Source organism: Tauraco erythrolophus, chromosome 7, assembly GCF_009769465.1.
Source record: "Tauraco erythrolophus isolate bTauEry1 chromosome 7, bTauEry1.pri, whole genome shotgun sequence".
In the NCBI taxonomy this organism is placed as follows: domain Eukaryota; kingdom Metazoa; phylum Chordata; class Aves; order Musophagiformes; family Musophagidae; genus Tauraco; species Tauraco erythrolophus.
In genome coordinates this window covers 44815338-44842679 of record NC_141471.1, presented here as the reverse complement: position 1 = coordinate 44842679, position 27342 = coordinate 44815338, and the positions used below count along the sequence as shown (strand labels likewise).

The 27342-nt window shown below is 42.6% G+C and overlaps 1 protein-coding gene across 1 annotated transcript in view; it reads right to left on the bottom strand.

Moving 5' to 3' along the window:
* Positions 1-25600, bottom strand: part of RBMS3 (RNA binding motif single stranded interacting protein 3) — a 721097-nt gene extending 695497 nt beyond the window's left edge. Inside the window, exon 1 of the mRNA XM_086614511.1 lies at positions 25415-25600. Coding sequence (XP_086470637.1) covers positions 25415-25594 — 180 coding nt within the window. The 5' untranslated portion in view covers positions 25595-25600. The remainder of the gene's footprint in view (positions 1-25414) is intronic.
* Between the last annotated feature and the right edge of the window lie 1742 nt (positions 25601-27342).

The window sequence follows — 27342 nt, the reverse complement described above, 5'->3', positions numbered from 1 at the left end:
TGCATTGTCAGGGTAGGAGACAAAAGAATACCTGTTTTGAATCACTGAGGACTATTACTGTAACAAAGTACAAGATAACATTTCGCCAGAGGATACAAGAGACTCTGAGAGGAGCAACAATGAAACCAGACAACCTTTCCATCACTTTATCAAACTGCTTGGGGTACTTACTGAACAGTGCGGGGAAATAATAGTAAATAGAGAGCAAACACAGTTAATCTCTATACAAAGGCTTTGTGATAAATAATAAAATAGAGCTAAGACTGGCGTGCTGGCCTTTGCCAACTCACATTGCTTAGAAGACAGGATATAAGACAGGCCTAAACAATTTTAAATAAACAAATACATACGCAACAGGGAAACATTGCATGAATGAATTTCCTCATTCTCCTTTTTCAAGCAATTCAAGAAGCAATCAAAGCACTCTGAGGTTTGGTATGCTTTTACATACTTTTTTTGACACGTTGCTTTACAGAAGCTTCATAACAGCCCACTATCAGTAGCTTTGGTGTCACTGTATGGTATGTAAATGGAATAGGCAGATCTTTGACATAAAAATAATAATCTCTGGTAAAATTACAGTACTACAGTGTATCATAGCATCAGAACTGTGGAAATATTAATACAGGGATCTTTGACAATACAATGTAAGATGTCACTTTGAGCAGTTATTATGCTAATAACGGATACTTATTATAAAACAACATGAAAGAGGTAAGCTATGTGGGTGTAGAAAGGGATACTTAGTATTCAGAAAATGTATTAAAAAGGAAGAAAAAGCAAGGGCTTCATACAGCATCTAATCCCACATTAGGCAGATGAGGAGTTCCCTGGCAGATGGGTGTTGGGGTACCCTGGGACTTGGATGAAGCAGCGAGTTATCTCTCAAGAGAACACACATGCCAATGCAACTTAGAGCATCCTTCCAGCTTCTTTTTGTTATGCAGTGGGCCAAACTGGGGCTGAAATCATGAAGGCGATGGAAAAGTGGCACTAGAGCTTTGAGGCTTAAGCAGAAAAACTGCTCATCAAGTCTCCCAGGGTTTCCAGAGAAGGTATTCTGCTCCGTGCTCGCTGACTTTAGAATAAAATAAAAGAAACAATCTGATACTAACGAAAGAAAGAAAAAATTTGATACTAACGAAAGAAAGTAACATACCACAATGACGTAAAGGTCTCATACCAAATTCCCTATACAAAGCAAGCAAACAAGCCAGCATCATGACTGGTTCCATTTAAGCTACAAGAAAGCGTTCATTTACATTATGGAAAAAAAAAAGAAAAAAATCTGCGACTATGAAATCTTGCATTTAAAGCCAAAGGAAATATTTACAAAGGGTTGTAATATAACGAGGAATCCAAGGAAAGAGAGTCTCTGTTGGCCTGATGGCTAAAGAGTAAATTTCTCTAGGGTTTGCCTACTTGGGGAAAGAGCAAGTTATAGCTGTTCTACATTAACTCTCACCTGGGCCCTCTTACTCCTCACTAAGGCCCCCTTTTTCCACCCAGTCTGAACTATGGAGGCACTGTGGGGGCAGTCACCCATTTGGCGCAGTGCTACTACACTCTAAATTCAAATCCTAGTTGTGTTTTACAGAAAATCTTTTCATATCACCAAGCCACATGCAGCGTGTTCATGGGCAACTGAAACCATTCTCACCCTTACATATACACGCTTCAGCCCTGAAACACGTGCACCACCTTTGTGAAGACAGAGCATAAGATGCAGCACTTCAGACAACAGCCATAAATAAAATTCTTACATGCACAAATGCAATCCATTTCAAACAGGAATGTTGGTACTTATGCTGTAGTGGTTGGAAATACCTGTCTTTCAACATTAAGCCTTGCAAGAAGAATGCTTAGCTGCAATCTAAACCTTAGTGATTGCCGCAGAAGAACTAGAAGAACCTGTGTGATTACTTATCACAGCTCCCAGTGTGGGAGAGTCAAACCTGCTACATGGCTTGCATGCAGGTATAAAGAATAATGCAGAACCCTTACCTCAAACAAATAATGCAGGGAATCATGTGAATTTTGCTTACAGTAGCAAGGATTTCCTTACCCATACTTCTATGTACAGATGCATTTCCAGGACAATTGCATTGACCATGGGCTAGATCATAGATCCCTCTTTTAATTATTTGGCAATTTTCCGGGTCAACTTTATTCAACGACCCACCCACTCACCCACCCACCTAACCACCCACCTACCCCCTATGCTTCCCCCTCCTTTCAGATTCCTACAACTTTTCCAGGGTAGATGCAGGCTACCTTATAACTTCGTAGCCTTTTATGTGGTTTTAGTTACCTTTTGTAGTAGAGAGAAGGCAACAGCCACCTGCAAAAGCTATCAACAGAAACCTAGGAGTCTGCAAACTATAATGAAAGTTACTGCTTTAGTAGGCCAACACTAGGACACAGCTGTGACCTGCCACTGACGTGTTCCAATTCCTGAAGCCTCACAGTCTACAACTCCTGGGGCATGTCCATTGCAGAAAGAAAACTTGTCTTTCCTCTACTTTTGATTCTAAATTTGGTTAATGCTCAACATATCAAGAACAAGATTTGGAGACTGGCAGTTTCTTCCAGTAGAAAGCACTACTGCAGTTATCATCAGTTAGATCTGGAATAGGCTGGTAACACGATGAGAACAGAGGGCATATGTGAGAGACCAGTAAGAGTTTTCCACTATACATGCCCTTTAGAGACATACAGACTTAGCAGGGGGGAAGAAAAAAAAAAAAAAAAAAAACCCACTCAGGAACATTCCTTCTAACTCTCATGATCAAATTCTTACTTTTACAGTATTTAAGTTGTTTGTTTTTTTCCCTAAACTTTCAGCTCTAGTAATCAAGGTATTCTGTTAGACTTGCAAATTTCCCTTAAAGAAAGGTGGTGGGGACAGCATAAGAAAAAGCTTGAAAAGAAGATTCCTGCAGAAGCTAAAAAGCAGAAGTCATTCATAAATCTTTCATCAGTCCTAAGACATACTCATCACTGGGATCCTGATTCATGATTTGAACAGCGAAGTCTAGCAGAACTGCTGAATTTCCCTTCCTGACAGGTGAACATAATTCTTTATACTCTGTGTGCCAGTGAGCCCTGGAAGTTTTCTTGGCATTTTAAGATAAACTGTCCCGTCAGGCTCTAACAGTCTCCTCTTCCCTTCTAATACCAAAGCCTCAATTAGACCATGATTAAAGAGGCTGTACTTACAGATACTAGCAGCAGGTACAGGTTGTCAGTTTTATTACGGGTCAGGAATTTGTTTCTCCATGTCCTCTATACTTCAGAGTTTAATGCAGGAATAGAGTTTACTAAAAGGCAAGTCAGATTTGCTAAACAATAGGATTCAGCCTTGATTATCAATTAAACAGGCATTAAAACATCTAAACAGACGGTTTCTGCCAGTCAACAGAAGTCTTAAGGGGAAGAGAACTCACATTCATTCACAGAAATATCTTACGCAAAACTGAAACAAACCCAACAGAAGATGTGCCTCACTAGATGCTTTAAACTACTTTGCTTAAAAAAAAAAAAAAAGTGAAAAGAAAGCCTGTATATTGCAAAATATTGGTTAAACAATAGAATTCTGCAGCTCTATTTCCTTTGTGAATTTGTTTCTTACAATTCGGAGTGATCAGGTTTTAGAAAAATATGATGCAAAATTATTAACTACTGTTGCTGCTTGGGAGTGCGAGATTAAGGATCTCAGTCTCACTGCACTAAGTGTGTCTATACACGCACTCAAGCAGCTTCAGCCCCACAAGACTACCAGAAGTAAAGGCATAGGAGCCCAGTGTTGGAGTCTTCACTCCATTTTCACTGAGGCTCAGCTCCGGTTATTCTCCTTTACTTTCGACCAGTTTCCCTCCGCCTTTCTCACACTTCAGCCTCTGCACAGGTTCAAACAGATACCTATTTTTTAATTGCCAAAGAAAACGTTGATTTCTCCTGCACTGTTCATCATGTGGTTTTCTCACAAAGATGACACTGTCCCATAGTGTTTAATGGGCAACATTCAGTTTTGGATCAGTAACAAGCTGGAAGTCTGGTAACGCGCACTCTGTTAATTTAGAAATGGAGCTTTATAACACTGAAATGCTGCAAGGAGCTCCACTGCTTGCCCTTCCATTAATTTTGTTACTTACTGTGTTGGATTCTCATCAGCAATTCTTAATTGATGTACTGTGAGCCATGCCATCAAATATTCTCTACGGACCTAATTGGCAACAATGGTTAGTTTCTAAATTTTGGTAAACTACTGATTATTTAGTTTGTGATTACTTCAGAGTAAAGATCTTCTTACATTTTGGAAAGCCCCAAAAAATAGTGGGCACTGCCACAGATAAATAATATACTATAATAAGGATTCTTATGGTGGTAATGTATGATGCACAACCATTTTCCAGATGCTACAGAACTAATTGTGCTGCCAACTGAAGGAGACAAATCCAAAACAGATCCGTAAGAGGAATTACTGTTGAATCAATCTCATCAGTGAGAAATGTTCCAGTCCTACAAACCGTTGTTCACATTAGCATAGTCTTCACAAAGTTAATGAAACGCAGTCTGCCCCTAATACAGCTGTAAAATCAAAGTAACTCCCATACAGGTGAATCAAATTAATCTGAGTCAGAACTGGCGTAAAGGAGAGCCAAGATTAAGAACGTTTTCCATCAGAGCAAAAAGCGATCTCCTAACGCAGTGATGTGATACTATTGCAAAGCAGCCACCGCATGGAACAAGAGATACCTGGCCCTGACTCCACCCTGACCCAGGAAAACAATGTAGTGGCACAATCGTGTTACTGGAGCTGTATCACCCCTCAAACATCCTTTACACCCACAAGTCTTACAGCAGAACTGGCCCCGTTGGTTTGTCTGTAGGGTAAAATATTTCTCCATGTAGAGAAAAGCCATGTTCCTCCTCAAGTTTTGAAGAACTAGAAAAGCAAGGTGCATGGGCTTTAAGACCAGAAAGGATACTAGAACATCTAGTTTGACTCTCTTGAAATAAAAGCCAAAGAACTTCACCCAGAAACACAATCTGAACAAAAACACCAAGAGGCGGACTTATACCACACCCTTTCCTAGTCATCACTTAGCTAATCTTTAGATTTTTAGTCCTTTTAATCTCCCTCATAAATCAATACCTCTAGCTCCCAATTATTTTCGTAGCAGGCTCTCTGAGCTGTATCGTGTAAAGAAAATTAATGACCTTTAAAATAGAAAGTTTACTTACATGGACATTAATTGCTATTGTAGCGCAGATGAACTGTTAAGCAGGCCCATGAAATGTTTTACTCAAGCACCTAATTCCAGAGAATGTAATACTTTACTCGGATCCTTGGAAAACAAAAGGTCAAGTGTGATGAAGTTCCTACCAGAGAAATAACCTACTGAGGTCTATTTGCCAAGTTCCGCAAACAAGTTAACCACATACATCATTAAGTTCCGAGTCCCGTTATGATCACCTGGCATAAACCAGAGCGCAGTTACAGTGCCTTAGGCAGAAGGTGTCATTTTAAGCAGAGAATCACTGCTGTGGACAAGTTTTATAAATGATTCTCATTGATTATAATTTCCAATTAGAGGAGATAAAAGCATTAAATGGCCACTTTGATGTCAGAATTGACCTTTCACCTGGACTCTTTCCCTAACAGATGAGGGTTAAATGCAGTGTGACAGCACCTAACCACATTCGGTATGGCCTGTGGTTTGATAGTACCGGTATCACAACAGCAGCAGGCTGAGCTGGTAAAACCATTATATGCAGTGTTTGCATCAGGACTATGCTTATTAGTATCCCAGGGAGTTGGAAAACATAGGCATTTTCCAATTACCTGCTTTACATTTCAGCAGCTAAAAAATGACACATAGCTATACTATTACCTACAAAGGGATTTTTCACAGGAACACACATTTTTCTCTTTTGTATTTTTTTTTCTGCTTGATAGATCTCAACTTTATTAATTTCAGCTCCAAAATGTTAGCATTCCCAATAACAACCAATAACCACAAGTAAGCAAATCATAGGTAACATCCCCCTCTCCAAACAAAGAAAATATTGTATTTCTAACATAGTACTGCCTCGTTCTGTTAGCACAGCCATGTGAAATTAAATATAAAAGCTCTAGTGAGTGTTTTTTTTACTAATCCTGAGTAACACATTTTGCAAAAGTGTCAAAAAGAAATATAGTTCAGTCGCTGAATAAGGAACGGAAATTATTTACTTTACAATCCAAACTTCGCTATTTACATAAAAATAACCTTGCTACAGCAGATATTTTAGGCTAACACACGAAATTAACGGAGTCCAATCACATATTATTCTAAAAGGTTTATTTTATAGCCATCATAACATTAGATCTAAATACAAGACACACTCATACTCGCAGTATATTTCAGCGTGCAAATAATATTTCAAAAACGTGCAATAGGTAAGCATCAGAAAAGGGCTTTTCTAAAACTGCCATCCTCTCTAAGAAGTGTGTTTGTATACATGCACAAAAGTCTTATTTCAGTATTAATGTTACTTAACTCAGAATTACAACTGATACTCCATAAGAAAGACTGACAAAAACTTCCCAGCTGCAGAATGAGCTATGTATCACCTTTGTTTTATTTCTTTGCTGACATTTTTTTAGTGTTCCTTTTACTGGCATGGTTTTGTTTTATATTGGTTTTACTAGCGTCCTAGCACTCATCAATGCTTGTTACGCGTGCCGCTCTACAGTCCGTCCACGAAGGAAATGAATCATTACAGCTTTTAGTTGCAGGGCCTGACTTTTTAATGCGAGCTGTAAGGCTCGTGCTTCCATCCTCAGCATCATCCAGCACACAGGCCTTTCCATTAGACTGTGCTATTAGCCAGGAGTCCTCTGAAGAGCTTTACTTCCACTGGGAAGAGCCATAAACACAAGCTGCAGTGAACGCCAGCTGGGAAGAGAAATGCATTGCCGTATCTCTTTAACGGGAGAAGTTGCTCCCCAGTGCAGCTGGCAAGCTGCTCTCAGGCTCCCCTTCCCCAAGAAGACAGCAGTTCTTCTTCACCAGGAATTACTTTCTATTTGTTTAATTTTCCTTTAGATTGAAGCAATATTTTAACTAAGAGAATAAAATTTTAAAAGCCACCACCACCATGTAGCTGGGACAGTCAACAGGCTGCTGCTTTGGGAGGGAGTTGGCCCCCCACCACCTCTCTGAGGCTGAGGGAAATTGATATTTTTACCAGCAATAGACACGAGCCTGAGGAACACGCTGTTTTCTCTGAGCAGCTGCCAGGCCTCCCAGGGCCAGGGCTGCAGCAGAGCCGAGCACCCTCCTGCAGCCACATCGACATGGGCTGGGAAACCAGAGCTTCCAGACCTTTGGTCCAGCTGCCTCTCCAGAACTAGCTAAGCTTTTGAAATACCCAGGCTTTCTGCTGAGCAGCTAGGAGGTAAGCACCATTTATTTCTGCGCCTTCCACAGTTTTCAAAGTCTTGGCTCCACCTCACCAAGTGTGGAAGTGCAAGGGTATCAGGCTTTTCTGCAAGGAATATCTTCAAGTAACAGGCTCCTCTTCAGCCTGCCATGAGTCCAGATGTGACTGTGAGAACCTATCTGTGATTCACCGAAATCAGATCAAACCCATCATGTTTCCAATTAAATATTTTGGAAGAATTTTCTGATCAGCTCTCCTTGCCCATCTGCTCCTTAACTCTACCTCCAGTTCTGCAGGCCAGATGAAGCTATGTCCTCAGAGATCCACAAGGAAAGACTAGAAGAAATGGAGGCGAGGAGAAGGAGGTAGTAGGAAAAAAGGAAATTTTGACTCTCTCTTGTCCTATGCCTGACTCTCGCATTAATGAAGAACAGTAGAACAATAGCAAAACAAAAAAAAAAAAAAAAAAGGAAAAATACATCCTTTGTACATAAAGGGTGCTTCTCAGCCTTTCAGTGTGAGTGGGTCATTGTCAGAAGCCTGTAACCCTGTGGAGTACACAGTTCCTGAGAGACAGTCAGAAGACTTGGTGCACAAACCAGACCACAATAATGAGCGATGGCAGATCTGCATGCCATGTCTTTCCACCATAGCCCAATTAGTCTATTGATGCTGTAAGCATGACTAAGGATGGCAGGATGTGAGGGTAGATGATAGGGACAAAGTGAATGATTAGATGGCCTTAGATCTAACTTGTGACCTCATTCCATCATAAACAGCAAACAGTGAGAGAACTTATGTGTGGATCAAACAACCTGGCAGGGTTAGCTGAGCACATGAGACAAAAGAAACGTCACACTGCACGCATTCTTGGGCTGCCACAATGTGCAGTCTGCAGCAGCAACACAGACAATCCAGGTAGCAGCTGAGTCCCAGAACAACCTAGCTGCCTACCTGGGGAGATGATTAGGCTTCTTCCACAGATAACAAAGCAGCAGCTGCTGACTAAGGAGAGCCAACAGGCAGCACAGACACCCTCAGTGTCTGCTGCAGAGCAGTAAGCAACAAAAAGGCAAGAAGCCACATGAAAAAGAAGTCTCTTTCCAGACCTCTCTTCCCTGTAGCACACAGTTCTCTAGGCTGAACTGAGACTGATCCAGAAGTGCTGGTTAACTCTGCACTGCAGTCTTTCCTGTTACCTCCACAAATTCGACTTGGAAGCCTGATTCCAGGCTCTCCTGCTTTGATCAGCAAAACATAGCCCCTTTTAAGCTCTAGGAACTGTGTCAAATGGGTGGTTTGTATGTCTAAGAGTCTAGAGTCACCAGTGAAACATTGAAAGTTTTCCAGGCCTGTCCTATTTCATACTCTAGTAACCAGACAGAGGTGTTTTCTATTATCCAAGTATAGGGGAGAGACAGTCACCTTTACAGAAAAATTTCCAGCATTTGCTCCTCAGAAACAATGAAATGCAGTGATTCGAACTACTAGTGAGAATACAACAGAGTTTGCTGTAGCTTTTAAGGCATAACCAGACATGATGAGCTCTTGGAGGGAAATGGGTACAACCGTGGTGATCTGTACAGGAACAAGAAATTGCTACTGGAGATCTACTCAGCCAGAATCTTGCAACCAAAAGATTGCACAAGTAGCTGTGTATAGGAAAGACACAGGGAAAAAGTCCTTTTGACCTCCTTAATAGTGGGCCACCTTGAACCAAACAGGCATTTATCTTTTCCATCAGTCTTTTTGGTTTTTTAAGCCCTACCATTGCAATTGGATATCCTTGTTACCTACATAAACAGGTGAGTATACATTAATATCAAGCTTTCTAAGCATCAGCATGCTCTTGCACCATCAAGCTGCAAAGCTCTTTCCTTCTCCCTCACTTAAACCTTCCCATTCACTCAAATCAAGACTAAGCCTACCCTGCATATAACTCTCTGTTCCTCTGGAATCCTGTTAAACTCTTGCCCTCAAAGATACCTAGCAACAGTGAGTTCTGTCAGCAAATAGTTCACTGCATGGCAGATAATTTCTTTTTACTTACTTTTCACTTTGCCACTTTTAAGCTTCACCGAATGCTCCTTGTTCTTCCCTGATAATAGAATAGCATTTCTTGCTCTGTAGAGCCTACACCTTCATTGTGTGTAAGCTTTTATCATCTCACTTCTGATTCATCTGATTCATTTCCTCTCCAAGGTAAACAGTCCCAATCTTCTCAATCTTGCACTATATGAAAGTTTTTCCTTGTCTGTTTAAAAACTGATTTAGGCAAACAGTTAAAAACTTACTCTGTTAGCTTAGCTTATACCTCTAAATTACCTGTGCGTATTAAATTTGTATTAGCTAGGTTTAACTGAATTAAGTGTATCTACACAGGATTTCTCACCAAATTCCTAAAGTCAGTTTAAAATCATGCCTTTTGTTAAAGCAGAGCAAATGGAAGTGTAGTTAGGCCATAGTCAGTTTCTGATCCACAAGGACTTCCAAGAAGAATTCAGATAGTGCTTTGGGAAAGGGCATATTTCAGCAGACCCCTGAGAGATAGTAATCTCCATTATCCTGAAATTCATGAAGCCCCCATGCATAGCAGGGAATAATTCTTCTGGAATATTTTCCATCAGCAACACAGGGATTTTTTACAGAATTAACTTACCATGTTTTATCTTGATAGCGCATCCATTTACGGGAGATAGTTTATTGCCTAGGCAAGTCAAACTGCTATTAAACTGCGGATTCTAATTCAGCTGCAAGTGAGCTGCCCTATTGTACCCCGAACACAACAGAGATATAATGAAATCTGCTATAAAAATTAATTCTGAAAATATCAAATACAAGCATTGTTAAGTTTAAACAAAGGATATTTGCTAGTTCATTTCAAGACTTAGCTGCATTCAAAAATCCAATGAAAACTGGCTTTTACAGACACAGACTCGTGGAATAAAAGTTTTAAATTATGGCGATTAAATGCATGGTATTTCTTAATGATAGCATTCATTGTTATACTCGTAATAATACATTTGAGAGAGGAAAAAAAGAAGAATTTATCGAAAAGCTGCCAATAGATTTTAATAAAAAGTACATTCCAATAGAAGGCAATGTCCTTATCTACTAGACTACAAAGTGCTTGAGTGTTTCACAAGGAATTTAGAGGCACTATTTTGCAATAGAAACTTACCAAGAGTTACAAAGATGCAAATAATTCTAAAAACCAAATATACAGGCCACTGAATTGAAAGAAAGTAATTTCCCACGTTAACATTAAGATCTATTATACACGCATACAAATATTCGTGCAAATCAGACTTCACTTATTGTGGGTTTTGCCTTATTTAATTAAAAATGAAAAAGACAAAAGAACACCTTACACCCGCCACTTTGCCTATTAAGTTGTTTCTGTCAACAGGACACTCATGACAGTGTTTCCACTGAGGCTAATCACAGAGAAGAGGTGTGCACATAAACGCAAGGCGACTGATGCTCAGGTCAGAGAGAGCAGCCGCCCGGCATGTCCATCACGTTCACCTCTATTCACACGGTAATTGCTGCACTCTCTGGAAAGCTGACTAGACCCATCATAATCTCAAAACACTAGTTATCCCCTACTGAATCATTTTTGAAATTGGTAAATAATACGGCTAATATAAAAGGAGAGGATGTCAGACAATTCAGCCTCGGAGGCCTCACTTAAACCATACGCAGAGACTTGGTGAGAGCAGCTGAAATACGCACAGGTCACTGCCACAGCTGCGGTCCTGGCTGAGATGCCCCTTGTTCAGACTTCTTCCTATCCACCCCACATGTGTGTCCCCTTGACACTTCCCTATAACCTTCAGTCCTCCTTTCCCAGCAGGAAACATGCCGGCAGCCTCCTGCCCTCGGCTGCTCCGCACCAGCAGGACGTGCTAGCTGGATGGGCAGAGCTGCTGTGGGGAAGGCTTCTGCAGTGCCCCATTTAGCTTCAAAGCGCCTTCCTGCCAGCTCCCTTCCCCTGCCTAACTCCACTATCTATAGCTTTCGAATGCCTCCCCTTCGTAATCACACCTCCTACTATTCTGAAGACTATTTTGTGGGAACGCTGAACATATTTGTTGGCTGACTGGCCCCTAGCACACTGACTGCTCATTCAATAACATTCACACAAGACTGGAAAAGACTTGTCATCCTCTTACTATCTGGCACTCTGTTACTAGCTTACTACTGTTTCCCTCTGCAGTGCAGGTCCAAATTGGATGTCAGACACCAAAAAATGCCAGCAAAAGCTCTGGTTCACAGTCAGGAATCAGCCACCGGACACAGTCCAAAACCAGACACACACTGGCACGTTACCATTAACACAAGGTTTGTTATGAGTAAGCCATTTGCCATTCATCATTTTTGTAAGGGAGGATGGGGAAAAACAGGGTTAGTGCAATATTTTTGAATATTTGCGAGGTGCTAACATCCTGTACTGATGGCATTAGTCAAAAACTCAGGCAGACACGAGGACAAACAGATTCTCCTGCTTTGTAGCCAAGTCTTCTCAGGAACAAACTCCCACGGAGATCACACAACCTACAGTGTAATTGTCTCCTGGTCGTCTAAATATTCAGGCCAGGAAGGAAGGGATTAGGTCCGTACGTCTGCCTGCTCACTAGCCAGCCTGCCAAGCGCATCCGCCACCCAGCCCCGTTCTTCCCCTCGCTGAATGGTTCTGCGACTGACTGACTTTCCTGGACTCGGCACAGCCACATCAAATACACCTGGGGCATTCCTGCCAGTGGCTGAATTGTCAGCTAAAATAATCACCTGGCTGTCACCCAGAGCAACACAGGTAGGGCAAAAGGGAACAACCCAACACACATGCTTTCAGTCGATATGGTAAACAGCTGACATATGGTAATTTTAAAGGGGTTGACATGCTGCAGCAATTACAAAAAGGCTGACACTCAGCTGAAAGAGCTGACAGTTGGAAGTTACGCCCTAGCACAGAAGAGAAAAAATGAAAGTGAAATGTGACTGAACTGCTGTCTCGCATGCTCGTATTTTGTTGACAAATGTATTTGTAGGTATGAGAATTCGGCCCTTTCTTAAGAGTGTCACCATCAGCTGCTGATAAAAAGGCAGCCTGAATCTATTACAGATGTGTTAAACTTCAAACTGATGCTCCTGCGAGAGCAAGAGGACAAAGCATTCTGCTCTTACAAATCTGTTGTGCCGGCTAAGGCTCTAGTATCAATAGCAACATTTGACATTGTTACACATCCCTCCTACACAGAAATAAAGAGGCTACTTGGAATTTGAAATATCACATTATAATGAAATACCTCTTCAAACGTATCACCCTAGGAAGATGTAAGTTTGCTGATGGTTTCAAATTTGAAATATATTTTCTTTTTAAGGTGCTTCAAACCATTGTTCAGTTATTACACCCGTACTTTATATCTACTACCAAAAATAGACTCAGGTTAGATACAGCCTTTTAGGATATCATATCCCCAGCACACTTGTTTTACTGACCTCTGAGACCGTTTTTGACATAGTAGGAAATACAATTTTACGCTGTTGAAATATTATACTTAGTGCCACATGAGCATATAAGTATGCAGGTTTCATTGTAGCAGCAATGTTTAAATACACAGAGAGAGATGGTACTTCCCCCTCAAAAGCTCGAAATTGCAACATGTGATCCTGCAAGTGTGCACACCTGACTGTGAGACTGCCGTGAGTAATTTTATTTACAGTTGCGTTCATTTCATACAATTGTCAGGTAATTCATATCAATTTTTGGAGTTTGAGTGCATCTGAAAACTCTGCGTAGGTGCAGTTTCATTTTAAAAAGCATCAAAGCATTTTCCAGCACAGAATCGCACAAGAACGAAGTGAAAGATCGACAGCATTCTCTCACTTCAAGGCAGGATAATTCCTAATATCAAACAAAATCTCATCCAGGGTGTTTCTGTCTTTTGTGTGGAATAGAGTAAGATCTGGACTATGCATGTTCAGTAAAATTGTTACTTTAACAAACTTGAAACCCCTACATTTATTTCAAACTACAACCTGTCCATGTTCCTTCCTTTTTCTCCCAAGGTGAAAATTACTCCCAAAATTATACTAGGCTAAACAGTTCTTGTACAGCCTCAAAGAGCTTAATGCACAGAAGGGAGTTTCAATTTCCCATTCATGCTACAGCATGTCCTTCTCCCAGTTTTGTTAATATAAAAATCCTTTAAACAGCTAGAGCACTGACAATGCACATGTGACCACCTCATCTGAGCCTACTAATCCACCTTCCTCTGGATTCCTTTTAACAATCTGTACCTCTCCACTTCATTCTCCACAGCTTCTACTCATAACAAGTTTTACTTGGTCATAAATCATTTCAAGAAGGTAAAATATAACATGCCTGTGAACAAGTGGTGAACTTCCTTTGCCAATAGCATATAGAATTTGTGTTTAGCCTACTATGAAGTCAAAAATCAGATCACATCTTTAAAAATGTTGTTAGCATTTTAGAAGCACATTTCCAAACTCTGTGGTTTTTTAATTTATTAACTTATTAGTCCTTTTGACGCTTGCACATCTAGGCTGATGCTATATTACTAAAGTTGCTGTCAGAGAGACATGGTAATACTCATATCAAGGATGCAGTCTCTGCCCTCTGTTCCTGAGTCCATAGGAACATTGCCAGCACAGGTTCGCACTGATTTGGAAGAAGACAAGGAAAGGGGACAGCAACAGACTACAGATCAGAGATGACACTTTGTCCCCCACTATGGCCAGTATTGCACTGGCATCCAGTACCACCTGGGCAGATGGAGTACTCAAAGAGTATTTTACCTGTGGTGAATGTGCACCCAGATACTTCAGAGCAAGCAGTGGCCTGCCGTACAAGCAGGTCCCACTCTCTCACGATTGTTAACAACAGAAGACGATGGACAAACCTCCTTGTTATTCTTTTCCTTAACTTTGCACCTAAAATTTATCACTAGATCCCATTGCTGCATTTATGCGTTTTCTACTGTTTTGGCTTTTAAATGTGAGTTTTATTATTCTTGCCTAACTGTTGCACATATGCTTTTTCCCCATTATCTCACACGCCATTATAATACAACAAGCCTTGGTTGGAAGCAGAAGTCAGCGTTTTCTGCCTTTACTCTGCACAAAACATACACTTCTGTTTGTGCACAGAGTAGCCTGGTGCACAGTGCATTTCTGTACTTATCATTTGGTACCTCACCTTTTAAATTCTCAGCAATGATCTCCATGCCATCTTTCAGAGGTCCTGACCCTGACTGCTGAAGCCCTGTCCTCACCCTCACAGCCTTCTGGGTAGCTGTGACAGTCTCTGCCGCAGCATTAGAAGGGAACCCATGATGTACGACAAAGCAAGAAGCACACTGCATGCTGAGACTATTGATACCACAGAACTGTGTGTCAACAGGTGCAGCTGCTCTGACCTGCATCTTAAAAATGGCAAAGGTTCTACCTGTGACAGAGCCATCTATAATTTTCATTTGCGTAGGCGAGAAACATGTCAGCTGTATCAGCAAACAAGAGAGTAATGCTTTAGGCATGTGTTTACTGCTTTACTACTGTGTCTTCCTGCTCCTAGTTCTTAATTATAACACACAGTTCATAGTACATAAGCACCTGTTACCTATGGTTAACTACTTTTAATGGCTCTGGCCTTTCCAGTTATTACCATCAGATCTGAATGCATGACTAAAAGGTGTCATGATACGATCATAGGCAACATGCACAGACACTTGTGAAGTGCAGACTGGTATTGCAGAATGACATATTCTTATGGGGGTTTTGCTTATACCTGCAGACAATGTGTGTCACAGATAGTTCTGAGGTACCACCAACAAAGCCCCAGTCCATGAGACAGTGTGGTCTAACAGCCTGTTGTGAGGATCCAAGTCTAACTCTAAACCAACAGCAGTTAGGTATCGTTGCAACCGTGTTACTTTACTCATTAGCAAGAAAGACCTTAGTAACTGTTCTGAAAGCAATAGCATGCAAAGGGATGTACGAAACATGGCCTACAGACAGAAAGTTGGTGAGTCTTACCAACAGGCAGAACATGCACGGCAGAGACCAGAACAGACAGAGAAGCCAGAGCCTTGACCCTGCCCTGAGCAACATCTCCCAGCACTGGGTGATTCCAGTTCTGACGTAGATCTGGCTGATCATCTCATCACAGTCCTGCAGTATGACTTTTCTTGTAAAGGTTCCCTGAGCCACAGTGATCTTGATCGCCTCTGACTGTCCAGCCTCCACATGGCTTCTCTTAAAATTGATTCATCATTTATTTATCTTCTGCACAGGGTGTGTCCTCTTGACAAGTTGAAGAAGCGGTGAATTTGATCCCCATTTTAAGGTCTAAAAAGGCTGTGCTTTGCCTAAGACCACAATAGCAGGTGACAGTAAGCTTACGCTGCATTAGCCATCTCCCTACTGTGGGAGGCAGATAAATTCAGGTTCTGGATGAACGTCCGACCCTTTGTTACTGCCTTGCGCCTCTTGGTCTCTTGAAAACCTATGGCTTTCCTTCCCATTAAGCTTCTGGTTTCCTCCCTTCTCCCTCTGGAAACATATTCACGGAATTCTTCAAACTTAAGTGTTCTCTGTTTAAATGAAAATTGTCCCAAGTGCACAAGAGGCACACTTTAACTGCACACACTTCAGTGACTACAGAACATCTGTGGATGTCTGTCTTTGAGGTTCTGCCAGCAAGCTCGCCATTTCCCTGCATCCATCTTAACAGCCATCTGATAATGGTGTGTCATTTCCTGTGTCACACTGCGAGTGCATGGATGTAGCTGATAGTGTGGATAGCGGCTGCTCCGCTTAAGGCAGAAATTAGTTTATCATTTGGAAATTTCAGCATGTCTCCCCGACACAGTAAAGTTGAAACATGCTTCCAGATACACAGCAGTTCAAACTCACACACACACACACTTCTCATTCTCTAAAACTGGACTGATGTTCCTGAGATCACTTACTAGATCAGAGAAAATTCAGTCTAAGAGCACATCATATGGGAGTCATGGGAGAAATAACACAGGACACTAAAAATGGGGATTGTTTCACTTCTAAGATCTTTTAGGATACCCCTTCTAGCCTGTCATATCTCAAACCTAAATAATCTAAATATTATCATATTTGTTGGCTTTGGCAAGAACTCACTGTTATCTTTTATTAGATATGAAGCAATAGGTGGGAGAGAGCGAGCCAATTAATTATTAAAAGTGGCTTTCACATACTTTGAAAGTCTGCATGTCCTCGAAGCACACTCAATAAAGTTAAGGCTAACCAGGGCACTGTACAATGTCTGCGAAGCCTAGATAGGCATTTTGTGAACTCTGTGAGATTCTGCTGTATGCTTCCTTAACTCCACATGGACCCAATACACACTTCATAAAGTTCTTTCGTCTCAAAATACTAACTTTACAAACGCCTTCCTTCCAGTCCTACTCAAAAGTTGCTGGTTTGAATTAGCTTTCCGGCAAGCACTCCCTCTTTGCTCTCCGTGCCACTCCCTTTCACTCTTAATTCACCTTAAGAGCAGAAGTTATCTACATCTATCCCCACACAACATGCTCACCTGCCCCTCTGTGAAGACTTGTAGTTATCCTTCCTGTCTTACGTCCCATTCACATGGTAACTACCTCAAGGCAATAATGTACTCTTTTTGAATTTTCAGCAAAGCACAATGAATAGTTATTACACTATAGCTAGTTTCAAATTACTACTAAATACAACAGCTACAACAATTATCTTTGGTAGATACTAGCCCTTTAACTCCCTTTCCACAAAGACTGTTCTTCAGCATGTTAGTTTGGATCCAAAAAGATATTTTCTGCTATGGGCTCTTGGAAATTAGTATAGACTCACTAATAACCTCAGTGAGACAACCATCATTAGTTAATAGCGAAGAAGAGGTGTCAGTAGTGCTTGAGGCACTTGTTGAAATCAATTAACACAGACCCTATGCTAACGGAATGGGCATAGGTTCCACATCATTTTATTTTCATCCTCCAGTCAATGACAACAATCCTTTGCAGATGGTCTAGAACTAAATGGGGAAATACTCATTTTATTTCCCTGCAATATTTTCAGTTGTCATTATCTTTATCACTTTGAACAACTTGTGTAGGGTATCTTTTCAGAAAGAATAAACTCTGAAACTATAGGCCCAGGTGTTCAATGGAGTGAATTCAGAAGCCCAGGAAGGATAAGTATATTAATGAAGCTTCGGGGCTTAAGTCTGTAATTTTTATTACCTAACACTTGTTTTTCAGTCAAGGAAACTATTTCTATGCTGGTTCTATAGCATGATTGGCCTTCATTTAATAGAATGTATATGAAAATAGCAGCTGTATTTAAACACATGGCAGAAGCCATTAGGCATGGAAGAATTACTCTTTTTCTAGTAAATCATGGCTGTCCAACAAATTTTATACATGACTGTCCTTGTCCATACTATGAGCCAAATTGTCTTGTTTTATCCCAGTTAAGATACACTGGATACTACAAATCATATTCCCCTTAAAGTTCAGAATGCAATGTAGGGAAATGAAACTAAACAGTAGTTTTTGTTATAGATAGTGGAGAATTCCAGAGCCATGGAGACAGGATAAGGAGCGAGGAAGGAAAGAAACTATTGTAGAATACTTAATATCTGTAGTATCTTTCAGCTATGTCCTTTTTTCTTCTACATGTTTAAACATCGTGTTAGAACCTGATCTGAGCACTATTTTCGTGGAAATTACTATCAGTGCTCCTGTTGTCATTTTTCCTATTTACAGCTGCAGTCCCATTTTCTTTACTATTTGAGTATTTTCTGAGACAGGTTGTTAGAAACTAATAACTCTACTGAGACTGTGCAACTTTTTATACCCTTGCTGGATAATTACTACTGGCAGCTAGTCAGTACAGAAATCCACCTAGCACAAGCTGCTGGGAAATAATCCCAGTCACTATGTGAGCAGCATGGCTACAGCCAGGCAGAGAACAACCAAATATGGAACCAAACAAAAACTGAGCCACTTCACACATCAGTAACTATACTTCCCTCTTAGCTCCAAGCAATTAAGTAAACCTTTACCTCAGTACAGTAAGAATTACCGTGCCGTAAGGGTGCAGTAGGACACAGTAAGCCTTTACCACAGAGAGAGATGGTCTAAAAACACTGTGAGCATCTAGCAAAACACTGGGAATAGCATGCAACAACATGGGTATTGTTCTTTTCTAGCTTCATTGATTATCCATTGTTTAAAGCCTCAGATTCGTTACAAGCTGGCACTCAACCCTTGGACAGGAATTCCTGTGAATACTGGTCTTTTGAGAACAAGCTCTACATAAGTGAGAAGGATATGCCATGCACGGGCCAAGCTCTGGGCTGTCATGTGCAGTCCCGAATAGGACTGCTTTCCAGTCTCCGCACATGGGCACGAACACATACCACTGCACCTGAGTCAAAGCAACATCCCAACTGCTCAAGAGGAGATAACAACACCATTTTCAGTGCTACATCTTCCTCCGAGTGGGAATCCTCGCCACCCTTCTGCAACCAAGACGAATTTGCCTTTAGCCAGAGAGTCAGTTCTGTGTCTTCTACATACAAAATTTGTGGTTGTGTTTCCGATGACTCAAGAGTGTTGATCTCCCACTCATGATGTTCATTGTTCATGTCCTGGATTTGTTACCTAATCAACTACATATGCACTTAATTTCATTTTGTCATAACTATAAGCAGTACTTACTTTTCACGACATCTCTGCGTTACAATGGATATTTCTGCGTTTACCCCAGGAACCAGTCAGAGTGTGACCAGCTTTTCAAGCTTCATCCACTTATTGATCAGCTGGTTGAAAATCTTAAACAGCTGTTCGCCCTTTGCCAAAACATTTCTCATGCAATTTATCTAAACAGGAGGACTATTTTAAATAGCATATTCTTCTTTCAGAAGCCTCAGTACTGTGTAAGACTAAAGAATCATTCATACGCACTATCAGGTATGTTGTTTTAGCACAGACACAGGCAAAGCGCAGAAGTCCATTCCACCCTGTCCAACTTTATGCTTTAACTCTAACATAAAACCAGTACTGGACCTCAGACTCCACATTCCAGATTCTTAATATGTCACCTGAAAATAAATACATTTTAAATGTGTATTTACTTTACTTTAGGTAAGATTCTTTCCCATGTCAGTAAAAGGAATTCTCAGAAAAAGAGATAAAAAGTAATTTTGGAGCTATGAAAATTATGAAGCCTGATTGCCAGTACCTCTTCTCCTTATGGATTCTCTGACGTCTAATAGAATATCAGTTTATTAGTCTTGCCTTCAGTTGAGGTACTAATAGTTTCTCTTTTTCTCTCAGTTCCTCTCATCTGCTCGGTTTTGTAATAAAGGCACAACTCTAGTTTCATCTAAGGATTCTCTCACTAGATGGCAAGAGAAGTGTGAGAGGCAGAGTACATCAAATGCATTGAAATGCAGAAGTAGGTCTGCCTACAAAGCAAGGTGCTCAGTTCACAATGAATTTACTCTTTTTGATTATTTTTAATCTGTTCTGTTGGTTTTTTTAATTCTCCTCAAAGCAGATGGTCCCTGGGCCTTGCTCACTCAAGCAGGTTAAGGGCACACTTAATAGCTTTGCTGACCATAGCAGCAATACAAAGGACTAAAACCTCCCTTCCAGAGGCACTTGCCAGGCACTGTGGCTCTGGGCAGCTGTTCTAGGTAGACACATCTGGGAGCCTCCCCACGCTGCCAGGAATTAGAGCCTGCCCTGGAGTCTGGGAGTCTGCAGGACAAACACCTGAATAAGAGAGACTCAGCACGCCCTGAGTCTGTGGCTTTGCGACAGACTCACCAGCCAGACAGCCACCAGGCTCTGGGAACTCTGCAAGAACAGGATGCTAGCACAGATTAAGCTGTTCTTCAGACCATTTCTTCAGGAAGACACTGAACTATGCAGATCAATACCAATATCATGACAGAGAACATAAGGAGCAGCTTAAGAATGAAGAATAGGTGCCTAAAAGTAGACCTCAAAAAGACAGAGTTGATGTTGCTGGGCCAAGGAATGGTTTCTGAAACATCCTTAGCAATGAGTTAGAGAAACATCCAGCTCTGTCCACACTGTAAAGGTACACTGGAATTTCTGTCTGACATCAAACTCTCAGAATAGCAACAGCCGCAAGTAAAATTTTCTGCCATCTCTGGGTGGCTAAGAATTTGTCCATCCAGGCAGACACTGGCCTGACCTTGACTATTCATGCCTGCATTACATCTTGGCAGGGTCACAGCCCATGATACACCTGGCACAAAGCCTTCAGTACTTGGAAACTCCAGCTAGTACAAAGTGTTGCATTTTAGATGACTATCAGGAGAAGCTGTTACCATCAGCAACTGGTAGTGTTATCTATCTCTGCTTTTTTTGTCCCACACACCCCAAACTCGTTTCCCTTATCCACAACTGATTTCAGTTTCAGCTTTTGGATCTTAACTTCAAGTTGCTCAATGGGCTGCGACCAGGTTATCTGAAAAAACACCTAAACCTCCAGGAAAGACGACAGTGGTTGACAAATACTCTGCTGTGCACAATGGAACTGCCTATGGTAAGATAAGCACATCTGACCTGAGATTGGAGAGGTCGGCCCCCAGAAAGAAACTTTCCACCATCTGCTTCAAGCACAACGGCATTTCTTAGACCTTCTCTTCTCTAAATGTAAACACATGGTGACACACAGCTTTTCAAACCAAACAGAACTAAATATATAAGCAAAATTATTAAAAAGGAATTGCCCCTGAAGAATTTTCTGCTCTTCCTAACCCACTGTGTGTGGAGGATGAGTGAACAACCACTGTATTGTTGATGTCAGTAGTCCTGTAAATACACTAGCGGAAGGCTTTCAGAGACTGACGATTAGATCAGATCACGTGTACAGCAGAATAGAATTCCCAAGTTAATACCAAGTGCCTTTCCCCAAAGCACTCAGCTTTTCCCCTCTAGAAGCTCACATCTGGGTACCACTCTCACACAGCAGTATCACAGGTGAGCATTCTGGGAAATAACATACGAATAAGCCCACAAAACACTTCAGAACTCTTATATCAAACACTGTTAAATTGTTTTTGAACCAGAATACAATGTACCCAGCACAGATCGGCTTGCCTTTGCTGTAACCTTGGTGTGCTCATTTCCATGTAAATACACAGAAGGTTCTTCACCTTGGAGCTATTTCACAGGGGGTTTTGTATCTGGAATGTAGGTATAACGTGAAAGCTCTGGGCGTGCTTGTAAATCATTCGTGCTAAATGATTTGTGCAAATCTCAGACACATTCCTCTGCAGAAAACAAAATAAAATACTCTTATCTGGGTATGCAATATTACATTACTAAATCCATACCTAGAACCAAATTCTGGAGGACTTGGGGGCTACCCAGTACTTTGGAGGATGGAAACACTGTAACACACTGACTGTAGCTAAGGGCTTGAAAGTCCTCACTCAAGATACCACCCCTGCGAAAATTGTGGTCATAGTGTCAGCTGTGACAAATGTCATCTGTAGTCACCAATCTGCAAAGGAATTGCAGAGTTGCCTTCAACTCTCCTCAGTGCTCCCTACACCAATCCTTGCAAAGATGCTGTCACTCCAATATAATCTGGAAAGGATCCTCGGTAAAATTTATGGCCTGCGTCCCTTTGCACCAAGTCACAGAGTGGCAAGACGGTGCGACAGCCCACCCACACAACCTGTCGCAGGTTCAGCTGCACCTCCAGACAGGAACAAACAGCCAGGACAGCACATTGTTCTTTACCCCAGTCACCCACTTTGCCGTACTGGAGAACGTCAACCTGCTGCTGTATATAGGGTTAGACCTAAATGCTTTTAACTAAAATAGCAGAAAATATTGTAGGAGCATTGAAAAATATTTTCTGATGTGTTTTTCTTTAAGAGGAAAAAACAGTATCCTTATAGAGTCTTATACTCTTTCTGCTTAATTTTCTCCCACCTAAACGGCAACTATGCTTTAAAGCACCAAGTACTGTATACTTAATAAATTATAAAGTCAATCTTCGTAATTTCTTTTCCCATACATTGGTCCGAGATGCTTTCAACACAGAAAGATATATGGGAGGCAACCTAAGTTCTTCCTCCAACAAAGCACTTAAGCATACACTCTAGCATGCCAGCATCCCAGCTGAAGACAGTGGGATATATTTCAAGTTATGAACACGTTTCACAATTTTACTGAAGTTCAAAGAAAAATAACAAATTAACATATAGCAGAAAAAAACCACCTAATATCTACATAATTGACACTATGGCAGTACCTTCTACTGAAATTCCATAGAATCAGGAAAATACTTTCTTTAGTTAATTCAGCAATATTCCTTTTGGAAGCAGTGACAAAAAAAATAGCTCTATTAGAGCATAAATTTGACCCAGCTCCATTTAGGTGGAAGCAAAACTCTTTTACCTCAGTGGAAATTGAGCTCAGTGATAAAATATAAGACTTCTTATAACTTACAAAAAGCAAGTCCTGACAGTAGATTCACATTAAGACTTTGTAAAATCTTAATACTTAATTATTCATAAGTATACACGTGTCAGGAAATCAGCTTCTAATGTCCTTTACAATTTCCACATAGAGTGCTTACACTTCCAGGATGTATCAGTGTGCCTCTGACATTTGTTTAAGGGTCAAATAAACAATGGTACTGTTATTTCAATCCATTTAGAAATTTCTTAGGTGATGTTTCCAGCAATACTTGGGTTTTCTTTTGTGGTTGAAATGTTTTTTTCACAATAGTGTTGGATTTTATTATCGCTTTGATGGGCTTTCCCCTTCTCATCACATTTCTGGTGCCACTATTTTACCAGATATCTGAAATACTTCTGCACTAACGAGAAGTACTGGTTGTCCTGGGACAGCATCCAGAAAAGATACATACATTTAGGGAGGTTTGAAATATCACAGCACTTCCCAAAAATGCAATCTAGTCATTGCAACCACCTTGGCAATGGTAAGCCTGGAAAAGCTGATAGTGGATTAAAAACCAGGAATATAGCACGATACCTTAGCATGGCTACAATGAGGATAAAAAAAAAAAAAAAAAAAAAAGGTAACACTTTTGTTTCTATGCCCAGAAAACGCTGGCAAATACAAGATAAAATAGTGCAATACTGAGTTATCTAAACACATTAATTAGCCACACCATGGAGAATAATCAGGCCTTCTCTAGTGTTCATTCACCTTCAGTCATGCCTTGTTTGCCTTCCTCATGTCCACGATTGGTAAAACATTAGACAGACTGTGTGGCACATCAGAAAGTAACTATTGAACATGGATTTCTGCTGATGGCAGTGTTTTCAAATGCTCAAGGCGCTGACACAATCCTATAAATGGCAACCTTGGCTCTACATTTTAATAATTTTTTAAAAAAGCATTTTAAGTTCCAGTGAGTAACATGATGCAAGGAAAGGGATCCTAGAAACAATCACACACACACAAATCATTATTTAGCTACGTACAGTAACATGCAGTCACGACAATGAAATATTCATTAACTCAAGGGAGACAAAATTCTGTGTTCATCTATCACAACACGTAAAACACCAGTTACCATTTTAAAAATAAAGCCCTCATATCCACCTTATTAAGATGCACAGGCCCTGTTCAAATGATCCGTCGTTGACACTCTTTCCATTAAAACAATAGGACAGATTTTACCAAACAGTAACAAACCTAAAAGCACAGGAGGTAAACACTACCAATTTGAGGTCTCCAGTTAAAGACACCATTTTTTCAAAATACCGTGTATTTCTCACGATAATTGCAGCTCCAGTCATGCAAATAGATGGTGTGACATAGTTGTTGCATTCATTTATTGCACTGCTGGTTTACATTCCTTCATTGTGTTCTCTTACACGTTTGTAACAAAACCAAACTCTAGTAAAACTAGTTGAAGAAACACGGCTGAAACCCAGTACATGGCAACATTTCTTTTTTTCATTTACGCTAGGATTATAATTTGTTTCAGGATGTCTGCCCATTCAGAGAATTATTCAGATTTCAACAAGATATAAACGGATGTGGTTTACGGTCTAGAAAACGCGGATCGCTCCTTGCAACAATCACCGTATTGCGATGAAACTTACACATTTATCAGTTTCTGCCTATTGCAGACCTACAGACCCAGCAGAATTCATCGGCTTCAGTTTGGTAAACCCACGCCGAGAAAAATGAATGGAAACGAAGACACTGCCCACAGACAAAAGCACTGATCAATGCACTCTGCTGACATTATCTTAATGGCAACCTTTTTCCATCCCATCCTCCCTACTTTCCGATTCTTCCAGCAGCAGACATCCCCACTAAAGGATGCGATCTGACCCATTTCTCGTTGAACTCCGTCACCCACAGGTTTTCACTCGGCAGCGAGCAGCCGTCCCCCGGTCCGCAATGACACAGCAGGGCTGGAGGGACCGGGCTGCTTCCCCCCCCCACCCCACCCCCTTCACCGGTGACTCGCCCCTCGCCGAGAACCGAGGCGAGGCGAGGGGAGCCGGCGCTGGCCCCGCGAAGTGAGGTAAACTTTCGCGGCGGCACCCGGGCCGCCGCCCGCGGCGCCGCTCCCGCAGGGCGGCCGGAACAATGCCCGGCGCCCCGGGCCCCGCGGCGGCGGCCCCGCGCCGCGCCTCGCCTCCCCTCCCCTCCCCGCCCCGCCGCCCCCGTGTCCTCAGACAACCTCCGCCGCCGGCCCCCCGCCTCCCGCCGCCGCTGACAAAGGGCGGCGCGGGGCTGCCCGCGGCGGCGCGGCCGCGGCCGGGCGGGAGCGGGAGCCGGAGCGGGAGCCGGAGCGGGAGCGGGAGCCGGAGAGGGAGCGGGCCCGCCCGCCCCGCCGAGCGCGGCCCCGGGCAGCCGGCCCCGCCGGCGGGCGCGGCGCCGGCCGGCCGGCGGCGGAGCGGACCTACCTTTTTGTCCTCTTTCTCGCTGCCGTGCCTCCGCTCCGGGTGGCCGCTGTCGGCGGCGGGGGCCGGCTCCGCGGGCTGCCCATCGCGGTGGTGCGGGCGCTGGTGCGGGCAGCCGCCAGACCCCGCCGCCGGGGGGATGGGCTCCGGGCACGGAGAAACTCCCTTAACATCCATCTCCATCTTCCAGTTCACTGTATTGCGAGACAAAAGCAGGCAAACACTTTCCACCAGCCCGCGTCTTTCTTGTGCTTTCCTTTCTCCCTCTTTTCTTTTTTTCCTTCTTTCTGTCCTTTTTTCCCCTTCCTTCCTTCCTTCCTTCCTTCCTTCCTTCCTTCCTTCCTTCCTTCCTTCCTTCCTTCCTTCCTTCCTTCCTTCCTTCCTTCCTTCCTTTTTTCCCCCCTCAGGAGGCCGTGACACGCATGGCTCTGGCCGCCGCTGCTGCACCGATCCGGCGGCTGCAATTCTCCCCTAGATCCTCCAGACTTTTGTATCCAGCGTGTGTGTGTGTGTGTGTGTGTGTGTGTAAGAGTGAGTGTGTGTGTGTGTGCGCGCGCGTGCCCTTGGTGCGGTGGCCTTCAGTCGCCCCGAAGCAGCAAACGCTAACTAAGCAGATCTCTCGCCACGAAGATCAACTCCCGGCCCCGGTCTAATTGTGGTGGTTATTTACTTTACGCTATCTATGTCCCAGGCCCGGACAAGCCCTTCTGGCTGCAGCCCTTTGAACAAAGTTAACTGGAGGGAGCCGAGGCCGGGGCGGGGGGGGGGTTGAGGGGAGGGGGGCGGTGAGGGGAAACCACCGGGGTTTCACACGGGGGAACTGACAATAACCCGGTAATGTCAAGTAAAAGTTAAACCTCCCCCTCCCTCCCCTCCCCCTCCCCTCTCCACATCCCGGGCAAGCGCAATACAGCAAAGCAAAACAAGCGATTTCAGACCTGTGCAAGGTGCCGGTGGCGAGAAGGGGCGAGCATTTACCCGACTGTTGCTTTTATTTTATTTTCCCCTCGCCTCCCCCCCAGCACCACCCGCGATTGCAAATGTGGGCTCCTTGATGTTAATCTCCTCTCCGTGGTCGGAGCGGAGCGTATCGTATGTGTGTGACTGGAGCTCCCTCTCTCTCAGGCTGCCAGCGCCACGCAGCACTGCACAAGGAGAGCTGGAGTAGGGAGAAAAACAAGAGCAAATCCAGGCTGGAAATCTAAATCAGTACCAGCCACTGGCTCCCCAATATTACCAACACAAATACAGGAGGAGAAAGGACAAAAAAAAATCGCCTGTGAGCAGCTAGATCGGTCGCGACTGCACTGCGCACACGATTATTTTAGTCCTTGTGTTAGCTTCCATCTCAGGCTGAAGTTAGACACAGTAGGGAAAAATGCAGTCTCATTAAGAGTGTTTTATACCAAAACGCGAATTTCCTTAGTGGCGCCGGAGCCAAGCCAACTCTTCAGCTCTTCCTCCTTTCGTTTTGAAGAGATGAATGGTGAGCACAGACCTGATCGTTCTTAAATCAGGACACCATCAGGTGACCAATCTGCACGTCTAAATATAACACATTGTCCTGAGGAGCAGCTGCTTTGAAAGTTAACTGGAAACATCTACTGAGAGCCTGCAGTGTCCAGATACATACCTGATCTATACCTGATCTGTCTGAGGCAGGTGCTGACCTCTCCAATAGCAACTACCTGCTCCGCAGAGGTACTGGGCCACATCCTCGGGAGCCGGTCTACATGACACCAGGAGAGAACCTGTCCCAGGGTATTTCAGGAGGCGGGTGACTATCAGGTATTACTATGATGCCCTTTTGTTCCTCACCTTGGGTTCCCTTATTCCCCAACAGGATTGTTACTGTGGGAACCTGAACAGATCTTATTGCAACAATATATTTGGACAAAGGGCAAGGGCTAATCTTGCAATAGAGAAAAGAA